Below are 18,233 nucleotides of genomic sequence, written 5' to 3'. Positions count from 1 at the left end.
TGGTAAGAACATATCTCCCCCCCCCCAATAATTATTATTATCGCATTTTTCATAAATTTTGACTGTCATTTCGCTAGTTTGTTTACATTCTAAGTGGAAATGATTTTTGTCGGACGTTTTGTACAAAGTTTTTATTTATCGAATTTGCAAAAAATAAAAATACTCCGTTTCTCAAAATCCAGTAAATGTGGATAGAATAAAATAGCTATTTCACTCAATCTCGTCATACATGGCTTACAGCCAGCTCGGTGCTATGTACCTCGTCGGCTATCAGCTCATGTATGACTCGATTTCGTGGAATAACTTTTAATTATAATAATTTTGGGTAACCTGTGAAAATGTATTATAAACATTTGCCTGCTTTTCTTTTTCTTCTGTGTTTTGTGTCTCTCAGTGCGCGGTTCTGAGTTGCGGCGCTCGCATCGGCTATTTCAGGGGAGATATCCGCAACCTCGCGGATGATCTTCTGACCCTGCAGCCCACCTTCTTTCCGGTTGTGCCACGTCTGCTCAACCGAATGTTCGATAAGGTGAGCTGAAAATGAGTATCGTAAATACTTTACAATTAAGGATCGTGCACTATTTATATCATAGCGTTGTTGATTTTCTCAAATCTGATTGGTCAGAAGGTGTTTATTTATCGCTGTGCCTTACGTTTTATCACTGGCTGCAGCAATCTTGTACATCATTGTATAACACAGCAAATTATTATATATACAGGACACTTTCAGTGGAATAAAAACGTGTTCTGTTCCCTACTAGTGGGTTTCATTCATTTGGTTTAATAGCATGCAATATTGTTAGCATGTTGCTTGTCCTACGTGTATTATGTCACTCTGCCCAATGGAGAATGAGCGTTGAATATGGTTTACGATATTGTATGGTTGTCAAGACATGACGTCACACGTTAGAGCTGACGTAAATATCCAATGACAAAACTTTTCTGCTGCGCATGCGCAGAAGCATTTCTTTGTTCGTCGGGAAAGAGAAAGACGAGGATAATCCAGTGTTAGGATTAGCTATGCAATAATTTAAGCACAAAATAAATTAAACTGAAACTAAAGTCAAGTCAAGCTTGTTTGTATAGCGCTTTTAACAATAGACATTGTCCCAAAGCAGCTTTACAGAATCTGAATGACCCAAGACATGAGCCAATTTTATCCCTATTCTATCCCCAATAAGCAAGTGTGTAGCGACGGTGGCAAGGAAAAACTCCCTCAGATGACATGAGGAAGAAACCTCGAGAGGAACCAGACTCAAAAGGGAACCCATCCTCACCTGGACAACAACAGACAACATGACTATAACATTAACAGTTTTAACATGAAGTCAGTTTTGTTGATGTTATAAACTCTTCATTGATGGAAACTTGAGTGCAAAACTGTTCATGACGAATGCAGTCCTAAAGTTAGCAAGTCAACTGTAGTCCTCAGCCATAAAAGCATTACTGTAAGTGTCCAGAGCGTCTTCCAAGTGCGACTTTCGACTGCCCATATGGGGCCGTCCTCTACTGATGAGACTCCAACCAGACACAGGGCATCAGGATGGATCAGGCAGGTCCGAGGAGCCGAAGAGGTCAGCATCTCGATCCCAGGACCGACATGTAACTCAGAGGGACAGATTTTGGGGGGAGAGAAGAGAGAGAAAACACAGGTTGTTAGGTATGCCCAATGTCACCTGAATAAGTAGGAACAGTATACATTTTGCACTGAGTACAAGCAGGGACTCCGGCAAAACTAACTATGACAGCATAACTACAGTAAAGGGGAGAGCCAGAAGGTAACACGGGCATGAGGGAGCCCTGGGACATAAAGCAGCAGCCACTACACCGTCAACAAACTCGAGTGAGCAAGCGAGTGGGGACTGACAGCATCCATACATCCCAGTTTACCAAAACACTCTGTCTGACGACCCTCCAGATCTACTCCTTTACCTCATAAACACCATTAACAAAAGGCTTGACTAAACAGATATGTTTTCAGCCGAGACTTAAACACTGAGACTGTGTCTGATTCCCGAACACTACTTGGAAGGCTGTTCCATAACTGTGGGGCTTTGTAAGAAAAGGCTCTGCCCCCTGATGTAGCCTTCACTATACGAGGTACCAGCAGATAGCCTGCACCTTTTGATCTAAGTAGGTGTGGCGGGTCATAGAGGAGCAGAAGTTCGCTCAGGTACTGTGGTGCGAGACCATTCAGTGCTTTAAAGGTCAATAATAGTACTTTATAATCAATTCGAAATTTGATTGGGAGCCAATGCAGTGTGGATAAGACAGGGGTGATGTGGTCATATTTTCTAGTTCTTGTAAGAACTCTTGCTGCTGCATTTTGAACTAACTGGAGCTTGTTTATGCACTTATTGAAACTAAAGACGCGCTGAACACCCAAAAGGCAACCAAACCTTCATTAGATATTCTTCACGCATATTTACAAGCAGTGGCGAACTATTACTATTAGAGCTGGGACTTGAGCTCAGCCTAAACTTAGCCAGACACCAACAAAGCACCAGGGTAAAGGATTTTGCAAGGGATTAGCAGCAGGCTGCCAGGTCACTCCGGTGTGTGTTGCTGTCGATGTTGATTTTAAAAATAACTAAGTAAATTACACAGGGAAATGAATACTTAAGTCAGAGTGAAAAATACTGTAGCGAGCGTGCAGCGTGGAAGAAGAGTCTGGAGTCAGAAATCTTAGTTTCTCGGTCGTTAGCCTGTGCTACTTGCTCTCGATAGATAGCACTGGCTTGACTGCTTTATTAGCATTCGCGAACACTACTGATGAACGCTACACCTGCTGGAAGGTGACTTCACTGCTGCACTGACAGCGCTGATTCGCGGTTAAGCTCACGTTGGCCTTCGAGGAGGTCTAGGGTGATAAATTGTCAGTCCCGCCCACTATAAATCAAAATCTGATTTGGTTAATCAGTCATCGGTCACTTCCTACATAAACGTACACTGCCATGGCCTTCTGTCCTGGCAGTGAAGTCCTAACCAATGAGTGAGCAGCTCTAAACTCTTCTCAGCCTAGAGACAACAAACAAAAAAAATCTCACTGGATAACTAATGTTTTCAGGACAGTAACCCTTTCATTTCTGAAGCACATTTGATAGAAAATGAAGCCAAAGTAGAATTAGAAGAGATTAATTATAATGAAATGATGAAAAATGAAAAATAAAAAAAAGGAAAGAAATTAAATATAACATTTGAAATGCTCATATGTTTGGGCCTTCTCTGAAGACTTAGGCTAGGCTGACACTTGCACGATTCCGTGGCACGCATTGGCACGACTCGAGTCGTGCCAGTGCGCAAACTAGTCGTAAACTGGCGTGAAGTGTGCGTAAACCCATCGTGACTGCGTGCCATGTCGGGACGAGAATTTTGAAATGTTCAAAATTTTGGTCATGACAAAATTTCGCGACCGGGTCGTGAACTATGCACAAACTGTTCGTGATCTCGTCGGGACAATGCAGGAGGATGCGTGCCAGTGCGTGGAAGTGCGCGCCATGCCACAACTGTCACGAACTGCCACGAATAGTTCACGAACAGCTCACGTCGAGTTCACGAGTAGTTCACGACATGTTCACGAATTGGTGCGCGTCGCAGCGTGGCCGTGCCTTCCCACTGACACGGTCACGCATTGATGGCACGAGCAATTCACGACTAGTTTACGCACTTCACGAACAGTTTGCGCATGGCACGAGCAGTTCACGACTACTGCGCAACAGTGGCGCTCGCGTCGGTGCGGGGGTATATATAGGGCTTCCCGGACACTTCTTGCCATTCGCAAATTTTTTTCTTGCTTTTTTCTTTAATGTCTTTAATTTTCTATTCCTTCATGACTTTTTTTTGGGGGGGGGGGGGGGGGGTCGTTTCTTTTATTTCAAAAATGGAACAACTGTGGATGCAGCTCATGAAGCTACTACCATTCTTTCTTGCCGAGGGACAGCACCAGCAGGGGACATGTAGTAATGTGACAGGTAGTCTCGCTGATCCTTTGCATCCTTCTGGGTATGATGGCCGGTTAGAGGCAGCAGCCCCTGCAGGTGTCGGTCAGTCCTCCATCCACCAGGGATCAGATCATGTGTGTCCGGATCTTCGCGGTCCACTTCTGAAATTGCATGTGGGTATCTGATGAGGATGAGGTTGTGCATGACACAGGCGTGCCCAAGTCGGCACGACACCGTCCGAATTGCGCAAACTCGTCGTGCCAATGCGGGAAGTGCGTAAACTATGCGTGAACTCGTCGTGCCAGTTCGTGAATGTGGACGGGCACGCATTCGTGAACTCGTCGTGAACTATGCGTGAACTAGTCGTGAACAGTGCGGGAGCCTCCCAGTTCGTGCCCCAAAATGGCACGACTTGCCACGACAAAATCGTGGCCAAAAGTCATGCAAGTGTCAGCCTAGGGTTAGAAGTCCCTGATGGTTCCCCTCTATTTACAGGAGAAAAACATACCAACAGCAGACCTGTTTACTCCTACGATTTGTCTGTAGTTCCTACGATTTTTCAAAACGAAATACGGACTACGAATTCTTGTCCAAAAACTACGATTTATGGCCGAAATGTTGCCAAATGTTTCATCAGGCTTTCGTCTAAATGGGGGAACTGCGCCCTCTTACTCTCGGCGTGCGCCCCCTTACCGACTCCGTGAAAACATCCCAGCAACACTACGTGACAATGTGTCTGATCATCAAATACATTATAATTGCTCCAAAAATATTCCAATCATAGTAGATACACCGCCAGACGGTGCAAAAACAATCCGAATTGGTGTTTTCCAGACCGAGCCGCCATGTTGTTTAGTTGTTTAGTTGTCGCGGCTGCTCTCGCGAGATTTGACATGGGTTACATACAAGGTCAGCTGACTTGTAGAGCGAGATTTCTCGAGACTGAATGACCTTTCACCCACCGGCGCGGGAGCTTTTGACAGAAGTAGTTCGCGAGTTGTTTTTGTTGACGCTTGGGCATTTAAAGATGTCATCCCGCGGCACGAAACGGAAGAAAGCCAAAGACTGTCCGGGGCAGAAGAAGATTACTTCTGTCTTTTTCAATGTTGACAGACAATTTGTTACAATTTCCCTCTCAGATAGCCTCAGAATGTCCCATTGGAGCATTTTTCAAAGGCTTTGCACGGTGGGGGGGGGGGACAACCGGCACCATCTCCCCCCCGCTTCGCTCCCTCGCCATGGTGAGCGCCCTCATACTAAATTTTTCTAGAAAAAACCCTGTTCATGACTTACCTTATAATCATATTTATTGTGGGAATCGAACATCGATCGTATAGTCATGGGCGCGGCCATGTTTAATCACGTTTAAGCCACGTTTACCGTACGTTGCATTGTGGGAAGGTTCCATTGTTTCAACTTTGGTTTCTGAGCACACAATCATGGCGGCCGCGAAGCGAAAGGCCGATAGCATTATTGATAGTCCTGCAAAGAAATACCAGAAGTCGTCGCAAAAATATAAAGACTCCTATCACGATCTGTGGCCATGCCTTATGGTCTCTGAAATATTTTTTCTTATTGTAGCATCCTAAATAAGTATTACTGCTAGTCTTCTGGTTATTTCAGATATACTGAAATAATGAAATGTATGAGGAGTCAACAAGTAGACCTTAGAGTCTAGGCTTGGTAATATGAGGATTATGGAGCCGATGTAGAATCTTACATGGGTTTGCTTTTTGGTTCTCACAGGTGCTTAACTTGACAGAAAAAAATAAGACCAGTGCTATATTTTAATTTTTTAAATTTTGTTCATGTAATGTATCACTTTCAACTTGAATGAGTACTATTATCTAATAGGCTGCTTTCTACTTTTTGTCTCCGATACAATACATAGATTGGACCCCAGTAAAATTCCTACTGACAGCTTACCAAAACTACTGACAAGATACTGCAAGACTACTGACAGGGCAAATTTGGGGTAAACAGGTCTGCAACAGACAGAAAAAACTGGAGAAGTGTGTATGAATAATAATAATAACATCTAGCCACTGGGATTTTTGCCCATTCCTCCAGGCAAAACTGCTCCAACTCCTTCAAGTTAGATGGGTTGCAATGTACAGCAATCTTCAAGTTATGCCACAGATTCTCAACTGGATTGAGGTCTGGGCTTTGATTAGGCCATTCCAAGACATTTAAATGTTTCTCTTTACACCACTCCAGTGTAGCTTTAGCAGTATGTTTAGGGTCATTGTCCTGCTGGAATGTGAATCTTCGTCCCAGTTGCAAACCTCCGGCCGACTCAAACAGGTTTTCCTCCAGAATTGCCCTGTATTTATTGCCATCCATCTTTCCTTCAGTCCTGACCAGCTTTCCTGTCCCTGCAGATGAAAAACATCCCCACAGCATGATGCTGCCACCACCATGGTTCACTGTAGGAATGGTGTTCTCAGGGTGTTGGGTTTGTGCCACACATGGCATTCCACATGATGGACGAAAAGTTCAATTTTTGTCTTATTTGACCAGAGAATCTTGTTCCATGTGTTTGGGGAGTCTGCCACACGCTGCTGGGCAAACTCCAAAGGGTTTTTTTTTTAATTAATTATTATTATTATTATTTTTTTTTTTTTAAGCAATGACTTTTTTCTGGCCACTCTTCCAAAAAGCCCCACTCTGTGGAGTGTACGGCTTAAAGTGGTCCTATGGACAAATACTCCCATCTCCATGCAGCAGGGCTTTACGTTAACTCTTTTGCTCACCGGCCACTGTGGCTAGTGGTTTTCCCGAGTCACTAGCCACAATTTTGTTGCCAGGAAATCACAGTTTTTTCTTCACCATGATGCGTTAAAGTTCGGAAGATCTAGATTTAATTATGAATGGCAGCGTATAATGTATCTCTACAGTAGCACTCAAGTATTCAGTGCTGTTAAGGGAGCTCCCTATATGAAAACATGCAACCAATTCAGACAAAAATATAAACAGAGTATTCTGTTTATTGAACTCAAATTCAAGCCCCTTACAATATGAAATATCGTATAATATGAAAAATAACATTCAGTACAACTGAACTGATTCTAATATTAAAAGTCCAATTCAAAACATTTATCATTGAAAAACATCAAATGTTTTGATATGCAAGTATTATGTGTATTATCAAGTATATTATGTATTATCTATTAATAGTGTGTGTGTGTGTGTGTGTGTGTGTGTGTGTGTGTGTGTGTGTGTGAACATGTGTAGAGAGAGACATTAAATGTCCTCATTACATTCATTATCAGATGAGTCTGAATGGTCCATGAAAAATGGTCTTCGTGACCTGAGGCTTCCAGCAGGCCATAAGTTGATAGCTGGGGTGAGATCAACTTCTTTCCAGTCGCGTGAACGTTTCTAACCAGCAGCTCCATCCTCTCCAGCTCAGCCGACTTCATGACAGCCAGGGACTGAAAGCAATGCTGTCCTGTAGTGAACCAGCCGTCTTCGCCGGTTTTGATGTTCTAGTACCGATGTGTGTATTTGACTTTTCGTGGTCCTTTATAGTTTCGAGTTTAAAATTACTGGTGCCTGTCTTTGCCAGACTTTCTACAGTCTTCGCAGTACATGGTATTTTCAATTTTGGTATGAACTAGCCAATCCGGGTGGCACAGTGGTGTAGTGGTTATCGCTGTTGCCTCACAGCAAGAAGGTTCGGGTTCGAGCCCCGGGGCCGGCGAGGGCCTTTCTGTGTGGAGTTTGCGTGTTCTCCCCGTTTCCTCCGGGTGCTCCGGTTTCCCCCACAGTCCAAAGACATGCAGGTTAGGTTAACTGGTGACTCTAAATTGACCGTAGGTGTGAATGTGAGTGTGAATGGTTGTCTGTGTCTATGTGTCAGCCCTGTGATGACCTGGCGACTTGTCCAGGGTGTACCCCGCCTCTCGCCCGTAGTCGGCTGGGATAGGCTCCAGCTTGCCTGCGACCCTGTAGAACAGGATAAAGCAGCTACAGATAATGAGATGAGATGAGATCTCTTGTGTGATGTGTAATTCACCCCTCTCATTTAAATATGGTGCATCACAGACCTCGGTGATTATAATAAACCACCTGCCAAAGTGGCTAGTGAGACTAAAGTTATTACCCGCCAAAGCCGAATTTTACCCACATTTGGCGGGTGGGCGGGTGCTAATGTAAAGCCCTGCTCCACTGTGGATCTTTGCAGCTCCTTCAGTGTTATCTTTGGTGTCTTTGTTGCATCTCTGATTAATGCCCTTCTTGCCCGGTCTGTGAGTTTTGGTGGGCGGCCTTCTCTTGTCATGTTTGTAGTGGTGCCCAGTGCCGGGGTGGCCCTATATTTAGCCGGGACCATCCCCGGCCCAAACCATCAATGGTGGCCTGCTTGGAGCATGGGGAAAATAATTTTCACTAATTTTGGTCACTGATCTTATTCTTGCATTAATCATCAATTCAACTGCACTCTGCATTTTCACATGGCAGCCCAGACGCCGACAGCATCGCAGCAGATTAAATAGGCGCTACCAAATAAGGAAATTCTCCCCTCCCCTCTATTGCAGTTGGTTTGGTCCAAGACTCCTCCTCTGTATTGCGGGGAACTTAAACAACATTGGCGCGAAACAGCGCGCGTCAGTGATGGAGGGCAGAAAGAGGCCAGGTGGAACCGAAAGGGCGAAGCTTAAAAAAAGGAAGGAGGTGGCAGCAAAATGTGCCAAATTGACAGATATGTTCTCAAGACCAGCTGGTAGGTTACGAAAGATATGGAGTATGATAACCCTGTTTGTCGATTTTATCAGTCTATGCTAGGCCTATAATGTGTCGATAGTTTGCGATGTCAATTCAGCTTTTTGATGTCATGTGAAATCTCGCAATTTACACGGTATAGATGTGGTGTATGTCTTAATTCTAAGAAGAACCGGACATTGCTTTACATCCCAGTTATTAACAATTTTAGATGAACAGGTCCCAAATGTGCTGTTGCGCGTTATTTCCTCATCCAGCCTATTTCATCTCGCTGTCACACCGTGCATTTCCACAGGCGCGCGCACATTGTGGTTATGAACACAGGCCTAGAAGTCATATTTGATGTTAAATAATTGTTGTTAAATATATAACTTAGAAGAGGTGTATGCGTATGCCAATATTCTAAGCAGAATCGAACACTTGCTTTAGCCTACATTTCATTTAACCATTTTTGAGTTGCCTAATGCATCCTCACGCTTTATCTGCCGGTTGCTGAGTACCCAGCATTGTTGATTTGCCATTATTTTCGAGGCGTATGCGGCATGTAATGCACAAGCATTGGTTCAAATTCCTCCATTTCAAAGTGGCCTGAATGTGAATTAAACTCCCGGACTGAAAACAGGGCCCACTCCGGCCCTGGTGGTGCCATATTCTTTCCATTTTGCTAAAACGGATTTAATGGTGCTCCCTGGGATATTCAAAGTTTGGGATATTTTTTATAACCCAACCCTGATCTATACTTCTCCACAACTTTGTCTCTGACCTGTTTGGAGGCTTCTTGGTTTTCATGTTGCTTGCTTAGTAGTGTAGCAGAGTCAGGGTCCTTCCAGAACAGGTTGATTTATACAGACACCATGTGACAGATCATGTGACACTTTGATTGCACACAGTTGATCTTAATCAACTAATTATGTGACTTATGAAGTGAATTGGTTGGACCGGCTCTTATTTAGGGGTTTCATACGAAAGGGGGTGAATACCTATGCACACTCCAGATTTCTGTTTTTTCATCTTAATTCTTGTTTGTGTCACAATAAAACAACAGTTTTCTCCTTTAAAGTGGTAGGCATGTTGTGTAAATCAAAATGGTGCTATCCCCCCAAAAATCCATTTTAATTCCAGCTTGTAATGCGACAAAACAGGACAAGCACCAAGGGGGATGAATACTTTTGCAAGACACTGTACCACTAAACGCCAGCCAATAGCACCAGGTGTGTTTTGTCTGGTTGTATTTTTACTGTAATATTGTTTATGCTGCCCTCTTGGAAAAACGATTTTACTGTCAATGACTCTTTTACCTGATTAAATAAAGGACATTGATTGATTGATTGATTGATTGATTGATTGATTGATTGATTGATTGATGACTTCTCATTCTTTCTTAATCTAAATAAATAATACTCTTCAGAATGTGGTGTTCTAGGAAAAAAAAAAAAATTGACATTAAAACGATAACTCTGCTTCACGTCAGGCCTCATCACACCAGTTCGCCATGATTGTTTTCCTATCATAGCACACCCTGTTGTGATTTTACTCCTTACTTGTCCAGTCAGAGTATATAGGAACGACTACACTGTGTGCATTTCAGATCTTTGGGCAGGCCAACACTCCTCTGAAGAAGTGGATCTTAGAATTCGCCTTCCGGAGGAAAGAGGCCGAGATGATGAGTGGCATTATGAGGAGAAACAGTCTGTGGGACAAAATCATCTTTAAGAAAGTCCAGGTAATTATTCACTCACTCCTGCCTCATTCAGCTTGGAGAAGTTTAGCCCCGTCTTCCAATACTACTTTTTAATGTTACTCTTATTGTTGCTTTTTCACTACTTGGGATCACAGCTCTGGATCTGCTCTCACAAGCTGGATCCTAGAGTCCTGTCTTTCATTCTGAAAATAAAATATCTGGGATGTGGTACGCTATAAATATAGCTCTGCCTGTAACACACAGTACACTTTCCATGTGTTTTTGGTGTAATGGAAATATCCCTGTTCGCAGTTTCGTGTGTATAGTGTATCTGAGGCCTTCCCTGTGTCCGAAATCGCTCACTCGTTCACTACTCACTACTCCCTATATAGGGAATTACTATATAGAGGACTGTATAGTGAGCTCATTGGTAAAATGAAAAAACGCTTTCAGACACTAGTCCGCCGCGCCGTTATTCACACCATTACTGTCGCACAATAGATCAGTCAGCTTGTGGGTTTTCAAAATAATAAACACAGGCATGTATTTTTGTGATAAATACACATTCTACTGAGCGTATTTCCCACATTAATCAATACAAAGTACCTGCATCTTTCAGTTTTTTTAAATCAAGGCTGCTGCCTTTTGAAACTTTTAATTTGATTTCTTTCAGCACGACCGCAATGCATGATGGGATATATTGCTTTGGTTAGTGACCATCGTTGTACACTATGTGATGCATTGTGAGATAACTTTGAGTGCACTATATAGGGTGTTAATAATCCTCACTAAGGTTTCGGACAGCACTACAAAATGGCGTCCCCACTATATAGTGCCCTATATAGTGAGTAGGGAGCGATTTCGGACACAGGGCTTATGTGGCTGAAAGCTGTTGTTTCTGCTGCCCCCTGCAGGCCAGTGTCGGAGGCAGAGTGCGCATGATGCTGACTGGTGCTGCTCCTGTCTCTCCTCACATCCTGACTTTCCTGCGTGCAGCTCTGGGATGCCAGGTTCAAATCACACTCACACATGCACACACGTACAGTTATGCCTATTAATTCCAAGAATTGAAACTGTTTCAACCCTACCTCTCGTACAGAGTCAGCTGGTATTGGCTCTAGCGTTCCTTGCCACCCTGACAGATAAGCAGTATGGATGAAACAATATCATACATCTTCACACCGTTACACTTTTTAAGCAGTTCTGGGTCATTATTGTTCTCCGTGCTGTCTGTGAAGTTGAATTGAAACTGAAAAATGTTATTCGAAACCTGTATATTACTATTGCACTCTGTAGAGTTCACGGGCGATTGCTCTAAGACAACGAGGGAGGCTCAGCCTCCTCTAAAAATGACGAACATCGTGTAGGATGAATTGCGCTAGGCTTATGTTATAGCCGACCTTATAACATTGCTATTTCAGATCCAGAATCATAGAAATATATGTGCTCAACCCAACTACAGTGCGAAATCATCCCGTTATAACTTTCCCCAGTTCGCCTAATGTGTACGTGAGTTTTTCCCCCTCGTGACAGCGCGATGCAGCCCAGCCTCAGTGCACTTCAATGGCATTTGGGTGCTATGCGCTTTTCAATATCAAAATGCAAGACGATTATTGGACAAATACTGCGAAAACGCCCGCCCACTGAGTCTCACGGACTCCCAGCCTCAATGGACTTCAATGGCATTTGGGAGCTCTGCGCTTTTCAATCTCAAAATGCAAGACGGTTATTGGACAAATACTGCGAAAACGCCCGCCCACGGAGTCCCACGGACTCCCAGCCTCAGTGGACTTCAATGGCATTTGGGAGCTATGCGCTTTTCAGTATCAAAATGCAAGACGATTATTGGACAAATACTGCGAAAACGCCCGCCTATCGGACTCCCAGCCTCACAGTGGGAGGGACATGGCAAAGCTTTCCGCGAGGAGACTGGTGATTAGTGAAAGCAGCCGGATATTTTCTTTGATTGACAGCTCGTTTCAAATATAGACAGGCAGCGGTGAATCTCAGTTCAGTCCCATGCAGATTTGCAAGTGCTGTGGTGTATTGTAAGAGATCAGCTTACATTTCGATTTCATTCATTACATACGGTTTCTACCAGCTTTTTTAGTTTGTATATATTTTCATTGTAAATAAAGTGTAAATATAGTGTTGCCAAGTTTGCTATCTTAGTTCCAGAAATTTTGTTTATTTGAGTGACTGAACTTGAACTTGAGGGGGCTAGTCAGCTAGCAAGAAAGCTGCGCACGGATGCCAAGCATTGCTGATTTAATTTTGGCGAAGCCATTTGCCAGTCTTCCTTTCGAGGAAAAAATTAAAATTAAAGAGCAGGGTAGACCAACGCCTCAAATTGACTTGGTGAAAAAGGTAGGGAATAATACTCGTTCCTTTCAGCTCTCCTGGTACGAGAAAGTGAATTGGCTAACAGCAAGTGACCCACATCAACAACAGTAAATAGGCTACTTTAGTAATATGTCATGGATGGACCAAAAATATAGAATCTATTTAAAATGTTTATGCTGAGTATATTATATTGGAATATATATTTCTCTGGATATGAATTAAACACAGCTACAATTTGGAAAACATTTTTAAACAAAAACACAGCCGAGAACATTTCACACTACAGACCTGGATTAAAAGTGAAGGGTTATCAAAATTGTCAATAAAACATTTCTCAGTCAAAATAAGTAAAATATAGGGAAAGTGTCATTGAATGAAATGTGTGGCACCCAGCTCTATGTTTGGCTCCCCAAGGTCAGTGCTTGTGCCTATTCCAGAACACTCTGCTGTTACTGCTGAGGTTCCTGACAAAGAGCTGCTTTCAATAATGATCAATTTTTAAACAACATGCCACAATTTTAAAATATAAAATGTTAAAATATACCCCCCCCCAACACCACCATCATGTATATTGGACAGTAGGCTAATGGGCCAGAAGAACCTGTTATTTCACAGTTTGTGACCCTGCCAACAATCAGCCAGATCAGAGGCAAGAGTATGGGCAAAATTGATGTGTTTTTTATTTTAAAATCTGGAAATATCGTAACCGACCAGCCTCCCCTGTTTGAAAGACTACCAGCCACCACTGGTAGAGTTGTACCTGCTGCTGCTAAAATCAAAGATTATGTCCGGTGCTCATCTCAGGATTCTTATTCACAGTTTGTTCATACTGAACATCATTAGCTCATCTGACCATGAAGCCGATGAGTTATTGCTGTGGCGTAGCATCCGTCGTCTACAATTCAGTTCAATCGTATCTCCTCCGTCAGTTCTCCACGGATTTCCATTCCAATTGTTTTGTTTGAAAGAACTCATCACTCTGCACAAACGTTGGTTGTTGTTTTGTCAGATTTCTTGCTAACGAGTTACCAATTAGGCCAAATTAACTAATTTTCCAGTCCCCTCACTAGAATTGTATCTCCTCTCTCATTTCTCATCCGATTCCAGGTCTGATCAATGTTTTGGCTCGATCTTCCCTTCTTAATTTTATTAAGTGTACTTAAGTAAAGTTAAAGTATATTTCCTTAAGTATCCTTTTGTGTACATTGATATGCTGATATCAATGTACTTGTAAGTAAACTAAGCTAATACTTCTTGGGACTAAATTGGCCCACTTTTAGTTTATAAAAAGTATACTTTAAGTCGAAGAGAAGTAAACTTTGAGTATACAACTAGTATTTTTTATTTTGTACTGCAAGTATACCACAAGTAAACTTATATACTAATAGTTTACTAGTTCCCTACTTGTATTCCACTCTTTAGTTTACAAAAGCGTACTTCATAGTATACTGGAAATATACTATGAGTTTACTTGTTTTATACTTCTAGTCCACTTTTTAGTTTACTCAAGTATATTTTGTAGTATACTGGAAATATACTGTTGGTTTACTCGTTACACACTTCTAGTCCACTTTTTAGTTTATAAAAGTATACTTTATAGCAGGGCTTTTCAAATTGTGGGGCGCGCCCCCCCGGGGGGCGCCAGTGTTCTTAAGGGGGGGGGGGCGCAACGTGAGGAAAAATAAACCAGAATAAGGTACTATTGCGGACATTTATCGAACTTCAGCTAGCCTTTACCAGAGACAAAATGGATCGATTTTTAGTACCTAAAGCTACAGTGAGTGAGGAGACAGAGTCTGGGCCAAGCAAAAAAACAGAGCCTCCAGGATGTTGCGATTTGCAAATTCAACCAATCCCCGCGGATTCAGGGCGGTGCTGCAATTATATCCAATCACCGCAACTTTCCCGCAAATTTGACCAATCGTTGGCGTCGTCTTGAGGTGACGTCGACAAACTACCTTCTGCCTTACTTCCGTGTATACATTCAAGATAAGCAGCATGCGCGCAGTGTTGCCAGATTGGGCGGTTTAGGCTTAAATTCTGTTACTGAAAGGGTGTTATGTTTACAGTGAAGGACTGTGTGCACTTTATTTTTTTTTTACTTAATACAAGAAATTAATGGATGCCAACATTTTTGCCAAAATGGTATTTTATTTTCCATTGTTTAGGCAGCTTCAGCATCATACTGTGAGATTCTGTTCAAATTGTTTTTTTTTCTTCTATGAAGCCTGAGCCATTTATTTTATTAGTTTATAATTATTGTTTAACTTAGTCTTCAGGAGAGACTGCCTGCACACAGTACTAGTATTAATAGTTTTTTTCTTACATGAAAGCTGAGGCATTTATATTATATTTTAAGGTAACTTCATGTTGTGCTGTGAGGTTCTATGCACTTTAACTTTTGAACCAACAGGTGCATTTGGATCAGTAAAGCCTATTTTTCTGCATTTTTGTAGTCCTGGTAATCTTTTATATTGGTAAAGTTGTTTATAGGACCATTTCTCAGTGTCTTTGTTTTTTTGATCAATAGTTTTTCAGTAATAACTTAATATTTAACATATCACTCAATTTTAATCACAAAAATGTAATGTAATCACAATGTAATTATCCCATTCAGAAGAAATTAAAAACAAAACCTTATATGGAACCACAGACATACCTAAGAGTCAACAATGCTGAAGCACAACTACAGGGCAAGTCCACTTAAACATAAGGCACAAATATTTTAATACTTTACTACACTTTTGTTAAATATATCTTGATCAAAAGTTTAAGTATAAGCTTAATATACTTAGACTTTTCTATTTTTCAGTATAAGCCAAGTATACTTCTGTATAACTTTATTAAGTATATCTCTGATAAGTAAATAAAAAGTAAACTGAAAGCATACTCTCTTATTTTTAGTTTAAAAGAAGTATACTAGAAGCACACTTGAATAAACTTTTTTTTGTAAGAGTCCTCCCTCAGTTCTCGATGGATTTCAGTTCTGATTATTTTATTTGAAAGAACTAGACCTTCTGCACAAAACTTGGCCATTATGTTGTCAATTTTTTGTGAACAAATCAGTAATTAGGTCAACTTAACACATTTCCTTCTGACTAGAATTGTATCTCCTCTCATTTATCATGCGAATTCAGTTCTGATCGATGTTTCGGGTCGATCTTCACTCGGGGAACAAAATTAGTCCTTTGTTGATTTTCCTGTTGTAAATAATTTGTCGTGGAGGTTGGTCCTCTCTGTCACATTTCAGTTCTTTTGGATGTTTTGGTACTCATGGTTGTTTTGATGGCAGGCCAGATGAGCTCATACGTCCTTGACGTTCTAGTTTCAAAACATTTGCCACTATTTGAACATATAGTATACGTTTGCAGAAGAGTAATGATCTATAATCCGAGTGTCTGGATGTCATTGCTGCTGTCACTTCACTGGATTGCTTATTAGAGATCTAAATCTACATCTGGGTTTCTGTGAAACTGCTTTGTGACGATTCTTAAAAGTACTATAGTAATTAAATTGAATGTTAGACAAAATACAGTGCCTTGCAAAAGTATTCATCCCCTTTTGTGTTTGTCCTGTTTTGTCGCATTACAAGCTGGAATTAAAATGGATTTTTGGGCAGTTAGCACCATTTGATTTACCCAACATGCCTACCACTTTAAAGGTGAAAATTGTTGTTTTATTGTGACACAAACAATAATTAAGTTGAAAAAACAGAAATCTGGAGTGTCCATAGGTATTCACCCATCAAAGTCAATACTTTGTAGAGCCACCTTTTGCTGCAGTTACAGCTGCAAGTCTCTTGGGGTATGTCTCTATTAGCTTAGCACATCTAGCCACTGGGATTTTTGCCCATTCCTCAAGACAAAACTGCTCCAACTCCTTCAAGTTAGATGGGTTGCGTTGGTGTACAGCGATCTTCAAGTTATGCCACAGATTCTCAATTGGACTGAGGTCTGGGCTTTGATTAGGCCATTCCAAGACATTTAAATGCTTCCCTTTAAACCACTCCAGTGTAGCTTTAGTAGTATGTTTAGGGTCATTGTGCTGCTGGAACATGAGCCTTCATCCAGGTCTTAAACCTCTGGCCGACTCAAACAGGTTTTCCTCCAGAATTGCCCTGTATTTCGTGCCATCCATCTTTCCTTCAGTCCTGACCAGCTTTGCTGTCCCTGCAGATGAAAAATATCCCCACAGCATGATGCTGCCACCACCATGCTTCACTGTAGGAATGGTGTTCTCAGGGTGTTGGGTTTGTGCCATGAATGGCATTTCCCATGATGGCCAAAAAGATCAATTTTAGTCTTATCTGACCAGAGAATCTTGTTCCATGTGTTTGGGGAGTCTGCCACATGCTGTTGGGCAAACTCCAAACGTGAATTTTTTTTAAGCAGTGACTTTTTTCTGGCCACTCTTCCATAAAGCTCCGCTCTGTGGAGTGTACGGCTTAAAGTGGTCTTGTGGACAGATACTTCCATCTCCGCTGTGGATCTTTGCAGCTCCTTCAGTGTTATCTTTGGTATTTTTGTTGCATCTCTGATTAATGCCCTCCTTGCCCGGTCTGTAAGTTTTGTTGGACGGCCTTCTCTTGTCAGATTTGTAGTGGTGCCATATTCTTTCCATTTTGCTATCATGGATTTAATGGTGCTCCGTGGGATATTCAAAGTTTGGGACGTTTTTTATAACCCAACCCTGATCTATACTTCTCCAGAACTTTGTCTCTGACCTGTTTGGAGGCTCCTTGTTTTTCATGTTGCTTGCTTAGTAGTGTTGCAGAGTCAGGGTCCTTCCAGAACAGGTTGGTTTATACAGACATCATGTGACAGATCATGTGACACTTTGATTGCACACAGTTGATCTTAATAAACTAATTATGTGACTTATGAAGTGAATGGGTTGGACCGGCTCTTATTTAGGGGTTTCATACAAAAGGGGGTGAATACCTATGCACACTCCGGATTTCTGTTTTTTTTTTCATCTTAATTATTATTTATGTCACAATAAAACAAGTTTTCACCTTGAAAGTTGTCGGTATGTTGTGTAAATCAAATGGTGCTATCCCCCCCAAAATCCATTTTAATTCCAGCTTGTAATGCAACAAAACAGGACAAACTTCAAGGGGGATGAATACTTTTTGCAAGACACTGTATGTAACAATGAAAGCGTTTGTCTTTATTTGAATGATTAATTTCCGTGTCCAGCTTGCCTCTTTGGGTTTAACCAGGGACGTCAGAAGCATCTTTAATGTGGAGGGGACACACTGGTGGGGGGTCTGGGGGTCCTCCCCCAGAAAAATTGTAATTAATTAGATGCCATTTCCTGCATCCTGGTGTATTTTTAACAGATTGTTAAACACCTAATTTTACCTACAAAAGTCACTTAATTCAATGACTATTTTAGAGACTCAACAATACCGGTAAAGGCCAATTTATGCTGACAACGCAGTCCTCGCAGATGGCGTCGCAGATGGCGTCTGCGTAGTCCCCCCACCTTCGCAGACGCTCTGCGCACACCTCCCAAAAATTGTGACCACCGCAGAAGCCTCGCAG

The 18,233-nt window shown here is 41.9% G+C and overlaps 1 protein-coding gene across 3 annotated transcripts in view; it reads left to right on the top strand.

Annotated features, from left to right (window-relative positions):
* Positions 1 to 18,233, top strand: part of acsl1b (acyl-CoA synthetase long chain family member 1b) — a 126,355-nt gene that overhangs the window by 92,908 nt on the left and 15,214 nt on the right. For all 3 annotated transcript variants that reach the window (XM_060915244.1, XM_060915243.1, XM_060915245.1), the window contains exons 13-15: positions 395 to 529; positions 10,252 to 10,386; positions 11,259 to 11,354. In XM_060915244.1, coding sequence (XP_060771227.1) covers positions 395 to 529; positions 10,252 to 10,386; positions 11,259 to 11,354 — 366 coding nt within the window. The remainder of the gene's footprint in view (positions 1 to 394; positions 530 to 10,251; positions 10,387 to 11,258; positions 11,355 to 18,233) is intronic.

Source organism: Neoarius graeffei, chromosome 2 (assembly GCF_027579695.1).
Source record: "Neoarius graeffei isolate fNeoGra1 chromosome 2, fNeoGra1.pri, whole genome shotgun sequence".
Lineage (NCBI taxonomy): Eukaryota > Metazoa > Chordata > Actinopteri > Siluriformes > Ariidae > Neoarius > Neoarius graeffei.
The sequence above is the reverse complement of the archived record's forward strand: the minus strand, read 5'-3'. Positions and strand labels throughout refer to the sequence as shown.